This window comes from Amblyomma americanum, chromosome 5, assembly GCF_052857255.1.
Source record: "Amblyomma americanum isolate KBUSLIRL-KWMA chromosome 5, ASM5285725v1, whole genome shotgun sequence".
In the NCBI taxonomy this organism is placed as follows: Eukaryota; Metazoa; Arthropoda; class Arachnida; order Ixodida; family Ixodidae; genus Amblyomma; species Amblyomma americanum.
In genome coordinates, this window is record NC_135501.1 from 129,090,296 (window position 1) to 129,104,233 (window position 13,938).

The 13,938-nt window shown below is 47.2% G+C and overlaps 1 protein-coding gene across 2 annotated transcripts in view; it reads left to right on the forward strand.

Annotated features, from left to right (window-relative positions):
- LOC144132685 (uncharacterized) overlaps positions 1-13,938 on the forward strand; it is a 114,025-nt gene that overhangs the window by 35,627 nt on the left and 64,460 nt on the right. For both annotated transcript variants that reach the window (XM_077665280.1, XM_077665279.1), the window contains exons 4-5: positions 1,526-1,654; positions 6,798-6,870. In XM_077665280.1, the coding sequence (XP_077521406.1) occupies positions 1,526-1,654; positions 6,798-6,870 (202 nt within the window). The remainder of the gene's footprint in view (positions 1-1,525; positions 1,655-6,797; positions 6,871-13,938) is intronic.

Below are 13,938 nucleotides of genomic sequence, written 5' to 3' on the forward strand. Positions count from 1 at the left end.
CACAGTACATGACTATAGAAGAAGCCCGAAGTTTCCTTTAAGAACGAAATGATCAGGATGGAATGTAAAACTTAGAATAAACGTTTCACCATAGTAGACGACTCTTTAAAATCCCGGAGTTGCCTTTAAGGAGGAAGCGAGCAGGATGGGGAGGAAAACTTAAGAGTGTACGTTTCACCACAGTACATGACTCTAGAAAAGGACCGTAGTCGCCCTTAAGGAGTGAGGCAGCGTGTGTCTGTGATAGCAACTGGAGATATGCCTAATTAGTGAAGCGCATTAAGAAGTGCAGTATGAATTAATTGCATAGTCTCAGCATTGAGGCTGTTGTCACAAAGATTAAGACCTATACTTCTTTTTTTGATGACCACGAGGATGGGGACGCCATCTAGTGTGATTCAAATGCCACACTAGGCCTTTGACGATTTTTACTTTAATGTCTCAGGGAGAATTCCTGTAGAGGATTAGTAGTATAGCAGGTTTGAGTAGAGTTTGAGGTTTTTAGCATTGTTTCAGTACTTTTCAAGACTACTATTTAAAAAAAATTGCGGGGCGATTAAGACTACCCACGTGCTTTGAATGGAAAAGCAATGTCTCGTCGTGAGTTCTGGTGCGAGGTTCATTGCGATTCGTTCGTTTCTAATTAGACACCCACTCGTTAGCATACAGTCGTAGAGAAACGATTGCACCGCGTTCAGCTTTATTCGCCAAAACTCAATGCGGTTTGGAGCCCCTCGAGTGGCGTGCCTGGATCACAATCTGCAGTTCTGTTTGAATTCCTCGCACCTTGAGAAGGAACTTTCTTTTTGCTGATGGCGTCACCGGGTTTCTGAACGACGCCGGCTTTCATTGCCCATGTGCCATACAACGCTTTCGCATTAAAATGTGGCCGTCAGGGGCAACGCATGCCCGTGTTGGTAGCCCATAACAAAACAATGTGCAAGCGAATAAGAACAAGGCGAGAATATGAAATCCGAGCTTTGCTGTGTATCTCCTTCCTGGTGTTGTGGGCTGTTGCTCTTTGCTGTGACTAGATCTACACTCAGTAGAAATTGATTATTTTGGCCGATTACAGCGTTGTAATGAGGAATAGCGAAAACAGAGGAAGCTTTCAAAGCTAGAAAAAAACAAAAGAAAAGAAATATGTGGTCTCCACTTGCCATTTCCTTAAGCTGACTGTGATGATGGTACTAAAGTTTTGCACATGTATTTCCAATGCTTTACCACATCGGTATCCTGTTCCCGCTGTTGATCACGAAGTCTACTACTTTCGATATCATCATCCACATCACGTTTTGAGTTTAGCGGCGGGGAAGAACTACCCTGGTTTTCACTTGAAACATATTGGGAATAAAAAATTTTTTCCGACAGAATAGTAGCCAGCTGTTCCCAAGAAAAGCCGCACAATCAAAATTCTCTGAAAGCAGAAGTTGATGGAGTTATTCTCAGTGTCACTTGAAAGTACGTGCGAAATGTACGCTGCTCTTGAGGCGATCTTTTTAACTCGCGCGTTGCGTGCACGCAGAGTGGACCTACTTCGGAGTGCGCGTGGGAGACCTGGAATCCAAAAAACATGGCGTGTCCGGAAAGGTGTACGCTGCGACGGCAGAGGTTATCTGCCTCGTCGACTTCAATTACGATGGTGCAGGGTCCTGTAAGTAATAGCCATTGACTGAGGGTTTGTCAGAAGTTTCCGGAATAGGAGGTCTAAGAGGATTCTGGTGTGGGCTAGTTGGTGCGTACTTTCTACGACACAGATTGACGCAGCGCAACGGGACGAGGACGAGAACAAGAAACACGATACACAGGACGGGCCCTGCCCGTGTTTCGCGTTTCTTCTCGTCCTCGTTCAGTTGCGCTGTGTCAATCTGTGTCGTAGATAAGAGGTCTGTTTGTGAGCCCTGCAGCGAGGCCACTTACGTCAGGCCGCAAAACTTAACACATCTGCAGGGCGAGTAGCACTGTCAACCTCATCGCTGAGGACCATGGCAACTTCATAGTCACGTTAAGTGCTCCACTGTACTTCTAAAGGAAGATCCTGTGTCCTTAAAAGTTTTTACTGAACCTGCATCTGCATGTGAAAAGATTAAGTTACGGGCCTTTCTTTTTGGGCAGTTGTGAGACTAGGTTGGGCGTTCTTTCTTCTGCTCTGAGTTACTCACAATGTCGCAATGAGAGTGAGAAAGAGAAAATTTTAGGAGCATCCATGCAATGCGCCCCGAAGGTCAGCCTTACCTTTGGTGCACAAGCAGTCTATGTGCATTAAGGAAAATTTCTAGGCGAGTAGGTACATGATTGCAACGAAAACAGTGCGCGGAAGACGAGACTGAGTGTGTACATGTTTCCTATTCTCGGTCCCGCTTTTCTCGCGGTGTTTTCTTCAAAAGCTGGCTAAAAAGTTTCACCTTAACAATGTAACCTGCTTGGCCTATGGCTGACAACCTTTAAAAGTGGTCAGAGTCAGCATAACAAAGCTGTGTTAGGGGTAAAGAGGATGTGGGTTATTAGCCCTAAGGGGCATTTATCGTGACCGATATCAGAAGATCTGGTGACGTTGCTATGTGATGACGTCATTTCGTGCGAACAGCAACCTTGACGGGCCCCTGTTACTTTTAGTCAGCATACTAATGCTGCGTTAAAGTTAAATGGAATGTGCATTAATGGGCCTAAAGGGTATTAATCGCGACCGATAATAAAAGTCTGGTGACGTTACTATGATATGACGTCATTTCACATTTCATGCGGGCAACAACCTCGACGCTTCTCTAGGCTGCGGGATTGGTCAGGGGGCGGTGTTTCTGGCTCCGACAGGTGTAGATATAAAAATGCAAATGCCACTCATCTTGGAAGGTGTTTATCAGAGATAGCTCTGAGCTTAGCTCTGAAAGGCGCATTACCAGGAATTCGGTGCAGCGCCCAGACAGTAAGCCCAATCAAGCGGCCTGTCACGTTGTGTTCTGCAGGCACCCAGTGAATCTCTTTCGTTCTTACATTATGGATGACGTCAACGAGGTATTTTTGAATGTTCGAAGCAATACTAGAAGCGCTTTTAGCAAACTCCTGGTAATGTTCAGGGAAGGAGGGGGGGGCTGTTGTGGAGTGCGGCGGACCCGCATTAGTAAACTGCGCGTAATTGATTGAGAAACGTGATAGGAGAGCGAGGGTGAAATATTTTGCATAAGGACCTCGAAGAACGGTGCCACACTTATACAACACAGGAAACCATATGAAACAAAAGACTATGAAATGTTTGTGATACACGGATGTAGAACTATGGTTTTGCTAGGTTGAATATTCTGCCAAAATGTTTCAAAAGTATTGTCTATAGTAATTTAAACAAAGTGCATTTTTCAGCCCTTCAGGGACTATACAATGATTAGGTTGCATTTTTGACTGTGTTGAATTGTACTTGTCTCTTTTTTATTTGGTTCGTTTACTATGGATAATGTTTATTCTGTAATGTACTTTCCTTCACTGCATTACGTATGACTTTGTCTTCTGAAGTTGTGAACTTCTACGGGTGACTAAGCCTGTCAAGTGATCACGTGCAAACAGCTTTTTCTCGTCACCCACAGTTTTTGTTTAACAATAGCCCAAATAAACATTGATTCATTCATTCAGTCATGGTTAAAAAGCAAGGTAGCACGCTTTGCCAGTTGGCCTAGCCTCAATGACAATAGCGGAGAGAAAACTGAACAGCCAACTAAACTCTGCTCGAGATGCGTTTCGGAATGCATGTCAGGCATACGACGCCAAGAACGCATTTTAGTGACATGTACCTCACGTATTTTTCACGTTCCTGCCAGTTTTAATTTGTACATTGCCACGCAATAGTGAGAAAGGAAGTAGACAATAGACGAGGCGATTGACGTAGGACTGCAATGAACTATTTATTGGGTTAACCTGGGCGCACAAAGAACGGAATGCGGCGACTGTGACCATAACAAGGCAAGATAACCTCTGGTCCTTTAGGGTAACAGAGTGGATTACAATATTAGGAAAGCGTAGCAGGGGGCGGCAGAAAGTTAGGCGGGCGGATGAGGTTAAGAAGTTCACGAGGAACGGTGGCCGAAGCTGGCAAAGGACAGGGTTACTTGGAGAGGCATGGGAGAGGCCTTTGCCCTGCAGTGGGCCTAGCCATGATGGTGATGATGATGATGGTGAGTGAACTTTCCAGATACGGCGTGCAAAACAACCACAACAGCCTTGAACAACGTGTGATCGGTTCCACCTGAGTGCGATAATTCGCGCTAAGCCTGGTTTGTCTTGCATCACAAAAGAAAGCGGTAAAGCCACGTGCCACCGATTTTGAGGAATAAACAAACCCCTACAAACCTTTGCGTGAATATAATAGAGCTAAAGCTCTACTCTTCGCACCACAACTCCGAAGGTCAAGTTTGGTGTGCTTTTGACCTTGAGCCGGCGGAGCGGAGCTGTGGCAAGTGACGTCATAACACGTGGCTCACTTTGGAGAGGCGCCCCAGCTGCGCTCGCTCGGAGCCTCGCCGTTGCTGTACCACGTGACTGGCGGGGGTTTAACAGCTGCTTCGTTGGCGCCGGTCGGTCAGTCTGGCCATGGGTGAGGCACGCGCCGGACTGACTCCGGCGCCGAACTTTGTGTATCTATGCTTAAAAGAGCTTTCTCTCATTTCACTAGTGTTAACAAGCGCTACACGACAACTAGTTTTTTTTTATAGTTTCTAAAAGTCGTTTAGTTTTTTCCTTGTGCCGTCTGTATGCCTTCTTCTTACCACTCTTTGTCTCACAGTGTACCTTTCAGGGACTTTTAGATATTTAGGAAAAGAATTGAGAGGGAATTTTCTCCATGGTAGCTTAAAAGTTTTGATCTTGCGAGATAAAAAGAAAGCCTTAATTCTGCTTTTAACACTCAGGAGGGCCTGTCGTAAATTATTCGGGTACCATCACAAATGTTTTTCGGTGAATTGTGCACCTTCCAGGAATTTTTTCATGGGACCTCGTATTTGTTGTCTTCGGTCGTTCCAAAAAGCTCTTACGTGGCAAAAAAATAGTTGTTAGAGTTTGGGGAGGAAGAAAAAGTGCCCAGAAAATTTAAATGTGCAGGTGCCCGTCGTCACTCGTCAACACGAAGAAAGAAATTACCTTTTCTGCCCACATTCGGCAGCGAAAATTAGCTGTTTCAAACAAACAGGAGAGTGCGGTTTTAAGGTAAACTACAAAAAGTCAAGGCTCAGAAAACTAAACTAGAAACACAGCGTGTCGAAAGCAGGCTAAATAAAACATAAAACAACGGAGCAAAAGAACCATGCACGAAAGGGTGATAACCGGGGAAAAAAATTAGCAACCCTATAACAGATCAACACGCGACACAAAAACGGCGCCAGATGAAAGCTCAGCAAATAACTTGCAGATAAATCTAGGCACGAAGTAAACAATAACGATTGAAATGCTAATGCCAGGGGCATTCATAAAGCACGTATTATCAGCAGCATAAGTTTACAACGTTTTTACTCGGGCATGAAAATGAGTTCGTGTTTTTCTAGCTACAATGAAATGTAACAATTGTTTTCCATAAAGTAGCGCGCAAAAGTGCCAAGGCATCAAAAAAAAAAAAACTGACACCATCAATCGGGACAGTTGAAGTACTTGCAGTGGTCCACTTTCAGTTTTTGAAGGGCACTGTACCCAAACAATTCACGCCGAGTTCGCGGCAGTTTGCGGCTGCAGCGCCCCAGATTATGAGACGGTTCTCGAATGGCGCTTATGATCTGAGTGCGGTCAAACGAGCCTGTAAGAAAAATAGCGGTGCGGCCGGCCGTCACTAAGTGGTGGACCACAAAACGCAATGCAAGTGGAGGCTCAAGTCCTCACAGACCAGCGGATAACTGTTGAAGAAATAGTCGAGCAAGTTTCGGTGCCGACTTATCGCACAACGTCCTTGACACAAACCTGCACATGACGAAGGTTTCCGCGGTTTCTGAGGCTTGCGCAGGAAGACTTCCGGAAGAAAGCTGCCGCAACAATGTTGAAGCTTTACTAGAGAGCATCTGATGTGTGAGACAAGAACCCAGCGGGAAATAATGGCAGCATTTAAACCGACTAGCGCGAAAGGAGGCAGAGGCTGTGCGTGCATCAGGCGAAGCCATGCTGAGCCTGTGTTAGGAAAGCCGTGGTGCTCTTCTTACCGATTATCCTCGCAAAGAGCAAACTATTACGGGGAATAATTATTGCGAGCTTCTCACAAAGTTGTGAGCTGCTGACGATGCTCAGCGCAGAAGCTAGCCCAACAGCAAGTACTTCTGTATCTCTAAAGTTCGATTTCAGCTTTAAATTGAGCACAACCCAGGACAGGCAGACATTGTTCGACGACTGCCAAGAACGCTTGTTGGCATCCCTGCCACCGAATCATTCACTTCTTTGTCGATGCCAGTCAACCCAATAGAAAATTCCTTTCGAAGCTCTTTTCGCTGTCTTCCTGACCGTCGGACAGCTGTCGCCATTACGTAACAATAAGGATTTCAGGAGCTCTTTTCTTAAGCAAACAAAGCGCACAAAGCAGCACCAGTGCGAATGCAGCTGAGCAAAAGCTGTTATGGTAACGTAATGGTAACTCTAGAACATTTCGCGCATTAAAATAGCCATAGTACGTGGTAACGGCCTAGTCTCCAGATTCGATGGTTTGGTGTTTGGTGCTGGTGGTCGTGTTGATCTTACTGCCTCCCGGGAAGTTATGCAAAGGTTTCCAGACAAGTTCGACAAAGTCGTGACGGATAGCTTTCACACCGTTCGCTCTGTCGTTTGCTCTCTCCGCTCTGTAGCTGCTGTTTTCATGGTTGGAGCGACGGACGATCCCGACGAAAATGGCGAAGTGCTACGCGACTTAACGCTAAGGTAAGCGGAATGGTCACGGAACGTAATGGCTGTCAAATAGTCGCATAATGCGTGGATATATCGGTTACTTGAAACTGGTCAGTACTTTTAGACGTAGTCTTAGTACAAAAGACTAGCGGCAGAATGTCTTAGATACTTTTAACAAGGATGCTAAATAAAGTAATGTGACCGAAGCCAAATGAAATTTTATAAAGAGCACACACATCTTTCCTTCCTTACCTTTAAAAAGTATAAAAACCCATCATGATGCTATGCATTAAAAATTAAAAACTGTAAGCATATCCGTGGCAAAACACTTCTAGTCACGCGTCGCAGATCATGCACCTAAAGATAAATATATTTACCACTATAAAATAGCATAAAGATAAATATATTTACCACTATAAAATAGAGACTCGGTTCTGCCGAATTTCTAAAAAAACGACCGTTATCCAACTTAAATGCTGATAGGTTGGGATTCCGGCTGTGATATGAGTGCCTGAGTCTGACACCGTCTTTCTTGGTGGCACTGTATCCGGAAAGCGGATATTGCAACCCGTTTTAATGTATACCTTCCCATTCAAACTCCTCAATGGAGTAGAACTTTTGGCTCAGTTTTGCTCGGCTCTTTCGGCTGTGATTCACATAAAAAAACTATTTGAAATAGGAAATAGGCGCGTGGAAAAGACGAGCCGTTGTGGAAAGTCCTGACGCACTGTCAACCCGCTGATAAGAGCAGCGGCCGCTCACTTCGCCACGGTAAGCAAGCACGCTCCGTTTGCGGGAAGGCCTCTGTGAGCGCTGCAGTATGGCAACGCACGAGCGCAGTCACGTAGTATTTTTTACATATTTCGCGTGATTTCTTTATATGCCGGATAAAATGCTACCATAAATGCTACAACAACGCTTCAATAAACTAGATAGGTTGTTTCTAAATATGCTCTACAACCTAAAGTAACGCTCATGGCACTGAAATCAATACTTGAAAATTTGTGTGATTTATCTTAATTAGGTAACTAAGCGGAATGTGTAAATAATCTGAGGAGCGCCACACGATGGCACGATGACAAACACAATTTGACTACAATGGTGTACCTAAAACCTACTGACCACCAGCAATATTTGCACTTTGAAAGTAGCCATGTCAAACATGTTAAAACCACCATCCCCTACAGTCAAACACTTCGGTTCAAACCTATCTGCTCTAAACAATCTGACTTAAAAAGCAACTGCGCCACACTTCGTAGCGTCCTCATTAAACAAAATTACCCCTGTCGCTGATCGATCACGCCATAGAGCGCGCAGATACACAATCCCGAAATATTCTACTCGCTGAAGAAAAACCAGATACTTCCTACTCATATACCAGCCTTGTCCTCACTCATTCTGCATCCGCACCAAATGTTTCGGTAATCTTAAAAAACATAATATTCTCATGCAAAGTGTTCGCCTGAAGGAAATATTCGTAGAGCCACACACGGCTGTTTATACAAGATCGAGAAATCTGCGGGACATACTAACTTCCTCAAAAACTACTGCTCCACAACCCACAAGCTGCCACCCTTGCAAAAAAAAAGCCGCTGTAAAGTTTTTCCGCATATGACTACGTCTCAGAGCGTTAGCAGTACTGGTTCTAACTTTCATTTAAAAATTCAGGGTGGCTTCACCTGCTATAGTGCGAGCGTCTTTTACCTACTCCAGTGTGCCATATGTAACCTTCCGTATGTAGGCCAGACTGAAAACCCCTTTAGATTACGCTTCAATAACCACCGAGCCCGTGTTAAATCCTTCTCAAACCTGTCCCTATCAAGACATTTCCAGCTCTGAGGTCATTCATTTGACCATATAACAGCTGCTATTCTGGAATCTGCATTTAAATCTAATGACGGCCGATAAATTATAGTCCCTCCTGGTCTATAAGTTTAATATACTATCTTCTGGTTTGAACGAAAGCACGGGGAAATTGAGCACCCTACCAGTTCAAACACACTGATATCCACCGATGTTTGTGCTATCCTGTTTGTTCTTTTTGTTCGTGTATATCGCACCAAGCGTTTGCGTTTAATCGCACCTGTATGTTTAACTTGCCGCTGCATCATATAACTAAAATTTTGCTACGTTCATCTTTTTAGATCACAGTATAGGTATGCTTCTTATTTCTTCTTTTTTTGTCCTCGGACAGAGCAGCCAGATAGCGCCATGAGTTATTTTTTGTCAGGATGTAATAAAAGATAATACTGTTATATCGTTTAGGCTGCTTTAGCGTGACAGTGTGTTTTTTCAGTGTTTTTAGAGTGTACAACTTATTGATTCTTAAGTTTTGCTGTCCAGTAATTCTGGTTTCTCGTCTTTGGACTGTGAGCATGACACGTGTAATCATCGGTAGTCGCATTCTATAGCAAAAATTGTTTACGCTTTAAATTTCGCAACATACCCCTCCTGTTGAGCCCTTGTGACCCACATTCGTGTACCTACATACCGCGTTTTAGTCACGTGTGTTTTTAATCTTCTGTGCATTATATGTTTGCACGTTTTTTGCGCACCCGCCGTCGTATTCTGTGCTCTCCATTCCTATTCTGTTCTTCTGATTAAGGGCGTTCAACGGCCGTGGCCGAAACGAAACGTCAAATACATTGTTTCAAACGTTGGTCTCTGTTAAGTCACTATATATATATATATATATATATATATATATATATATATATATATATATATATATATATATATATAACGCGAAGTATACTCTTCATGATTAGAACGATCGCAACGTCCAGTCAGCAAGAATGTTTCCTTTAACGTACCGTATAATTAGCTATATACATTTAAGCGGTGGAGTGTGTCATGCTCTCGCGAACTACATATATACATCTATACTCACACAGGGTGTTTCACCTTAGACATCACAACATAAAACATTTTGCGCACCCGGTGTTTACACCATTAGGGCACAAAAAACAAACAAAAAATTGTGTGAAAGATGCGAGATTTTCTTTATTCATGCGTTCTTTCAACACTTGATAGTCACTTGCTCGCTGCTTCTTCCATGTGTGTCACTAGCACTCTCGGGCGGCCGTTTCGTGCGAGGTATGTATATTGATACGATGCACATAGGAACACCTGTATGCGCACGTGTCTCGTGTCATTTGATGTAAGCAGCATAACAGTCCATACAAGACACATTTCCTCCGCCTGTGAACTCTTAACCCGAGACATGCATGATGCATATTGTCACAAATGGGCTGCAGAATCGAGTGGCTAGGCACAGGCGGCAAGGAATCAAGCAGTGTCCAGCTGCCAAGAGCACGCGCACTCACTTCTTTGTCCTCAAGGCACCGCCCGGGGACACTTGGCGGCATTATTCCCCCTCCCCATCCAAAAAATAATAGGAAGCAATTACGTGGGCGCACTTGGAGCGAACGAGGTGCACGTTACTGCGTAAAGTACGGCTTCACACGCAGCACGTGCACGACCTCAGGCTGCGGTCGACGGCGCGAACTGGGCAGAGTGCCATCGGGGAGGACTTCATACGTCACATCCGTGATGCGGTGAAGCACTGTGTATGGTCCAACGTAGCGGCTCAGGAGATTCTCCGACAGGCCGGGGCGACGAACCGGGGTCCATACCCACACTTTGCCGTCGGGGTGGTACTCGACGTGGCGATGTCGGTGGTTGTAGCGTTCTACATCCGTTGCCTGCTGCCGGCGGATGTTCATACGGGCCAGTTCACGGGCTTCGTCTGCCTGCCGGGTAAATTCCTCGCAGTCTGGCGTGAGCGCCTGGTAGTCAGGGGGGCACGGAAGCATGGCGTCGAGCATCGTTTGGACATCACGACCGTAGACGAGGCGAAACGGCGTAAATCGAGTCGTTTCCTGAATCGCCGTGTTGTAGGCAAACGTGACATATGGGAGGATCTCGTCCCAAGTCTTGTGCTGTACATCGACGTACATTGCGAGCATATCTGCTAAGGTTTTGTTGAGGCGCTCCGTGAGCCCGTTTGACTGCGGGTGGTATGCAGTAGTCTTGCGGATGTTCGTGTGACTCAGCTGGAACACCTCGTGCATGAGCTGCGCTGTAAACGCGGTGCCCCTATCGGTGATGACGGAGGACGGGGCGCCACGTCGTAAAACAATGTGGTGTATGAAGAAGCGCGCGATTTCAGAGGATGTACTGCACGGCACCGCCGGGGTTTTGCATAGCGCGTCAAATAATCAGTCGCAACTATAATCCACTTATTGCCAGAAGACGACATAGGGAATGGGCCCAGAAGATCAATGCCGACTTGGTCAAAAGATGTGCGAGGTGGCGCAATTGGCTGGAGGAAACCTGCGGGCTTGAGCGGTGGTGACTTACGACGCTGGCACTCACGGCAACCTCTGACGTAGCGGTGGATGGTCTTAGCAAGTTTAGGCCAATAATAGCCCTGACGCGCTCGAGCGAGCGTGCGTGCAAATCCCAAATGGCCAGAGGCGGGCTCATCATGACGCGCCGAAAGGATGTCGTCGCGGAGGTCTCATGGCACGACTAGGAGGTAGGGCCGGTTACCGTTGCTGGAGATTTTCTTGAACAGTACGCCATTGCGAATGCAAAAAGAGGACAAGTGGCGGGAAAAGTGTCGACGTACGTTGGAAGCATGGCCCTCCAGGTGACCCATGACAGAGCACAGGTCAGCGTCAGCACGCTGCTTTGCCACTAAGTCCGAGCTGCTGATCACACCTAGGAAACCATTGTCATCCTCTGCGCTGTCATCAGCTTGCTCTACAGGTTCGCGTGAGAGCGTGTCGACGTCTTCGTGTTTACGTCCGGACTTATAGGCAGTTGTGTAATAAAATTCTTAAAGGCGAAGGCTCCAGCGTGCCAGGCGGCCTGATGGGTCCCGGAGATTGGCAAGCCAGCACAAGGAATGGTGGTCGCTGACCACTTTGAAATGACGGATATAGATATAAGGCCCAAATTTCATCGTGGCCCAGACGACAGCGAGGCAATCCTTTTCCGAGACGGGGTAGTTGATTTCGGTGCGCCACAGTGTGCGACTCGCATACGCAATCACACGTTCTACGCCTTCTTGATGTTGAACGAGGATGGCACCAAGCCCGATGTTGCTGCCGTCGGTGTGTACTCGGTAGCAGCCTCTTCATCGACGTGAACCGGCACAGGGGTAGTGTGCAGCCGTTGGCGCAGCTCTGTGAAAGCAGCCAGTTACTCGGCAGTCCAGACGAAAGGTGTATCGTCACTTGCTAATTGGGGGAGGGGTTCAGCGATCTTGGAGAAGTCGGCGATAAAACGACGGTAGTAGGCGCACAAACCCAAGAAGCGCTTGAGCGTTTTCTTTGTAGTAGGACGGGGAAACTTGGCTACGGCGGCAGTTTTCTCGGGATCGTGTGGCAGGCCATCGGCGCTCACAACATAACCGAGATACTTGAGCTCTTTGTAGCCAAAGTGGCATTTCTCGGGTTTAAGTGTAAAGTCGGCCAACCGCAGGGCATCCAACAAGGTCCGCAGGCGTGCAAGGTGTTGGTCGAAGGTTTCTGAGTACGCCACCATGTCATCTAGGTAAACTAAACAGGTTTGCTATTTGAGGCCTGCCAGAACAGTATCCATCATGCGCTGAAACGTCGCTGGCGCAGAGCAAAGGCCGAAGGGCAACACCTTTAATTCATATAGGCCGTCGGGTGTGATGAAGGCCGTTTATTCGAGGTCACGTACATCTACCTCAGTCTGCCAATATCCGGTCTTTAGGTCGATCGACGAAAAATACTAGGCACGGCGAAGTCTGTCGACCGAGTCGTCGATGCGAGGCAGCGGGTCGATGTCCTTTTTCGTTATGGCATTCAGCTTACGGCAATCCACGCAAAAGCGCATGTGTCCCATCCTTCTTCTTATCAAGCACGACGGGCGACAACCACGGGCTCTTAGAGGGCTGAATAATGCCGTCTGTAAGCATCTCCTTCACCTGCGTTTGGATAGCCTCGCGTTCCTTCGGGGAAATGCGGTACGGCTGCTGTCGTATGGGGTGAGCGTCATCGGAAGTGATGATCCGATGCTTCGTGATCGTCGTTTGCCGCACTTTCGAGGAGGATGCGAAGCAGGTTTTATACTGGAGCAGTACGGCGCGGAGGTCGCGCTGTTGAGTCGCAGAGAGCCCGGAACTAATATGGATGCGATCCAGGGACGTGTCCGGACGGTCCATGGCCTCGGACGCAAAGCACTCAGTAACATCGGCCAATTGGTCGGCCCACGCGATGGCAGTAGCTCGGAAAAGGTTACGAGGCTCGCTCGTAAAATTGGTAATCAGGAGTTCCAACCGACCGTCACGGAGGTGGACGACACTTCGGGCCGCGCAAATGCCACGTGTCAGCAGCAAGGAAAGGTTGCCCTCGACGACTGCAGGTGCATCACGTAGCCCATCATCGCATTCGACGCTTGCAAAAACACTGGAGCGCGGCGGGATCAAGACACTTTCAGTGGAGATACGAAGGGCGGAGCGGCGTTGCCGAACGTCGGAGGTGTCTGCTTCCGCTGTCGAAAACGTAACGATTCTGTGCCGCAGCTCAATAACAGCACCATTCTCACGGAAAAAATCTACGCCCAAAATCAGGTCACGAGAACAGTCGCGGAGCACCAGGCAGCTAACTATGAACGTCGAGTCGCTGGTCTGGACCCTAGCCGTGCACTGTCCAAGCGGAGTAATGATATGGCCCCCGCCGTCCGGATCTGCACTCCAGAGCAAGGGGTTGTAACTTTCTTTAGAAGCGCTGCCAATTTGCCACTGAAAATTGAAAACTCCGCTCCTGTGTCCACCAACGCGCTAATGCTGTGACCATCGAGAAACACGAGTATGTCGAGGGAGAAGCGGTCCTTTAGTTCAGCTGCTGTCGTCGACGTCGTCAAAGCTCTATCATCGGATGTCTGCGTTGTCTGCATCGTCAAGGGGTCTTTACAGCGTCGATATCCAGCGACCACGCCGCCGGAGGTCGCTGTCCTCAGTTTTCCCGGCGAGGGCTGGGCGAGCGGTCCGCCGCCGCTTGCGAGGAGTTCTGCACATTCGGTGAAAACTATGGACGGCGATTTGACGGTGATCGGGACTGACTG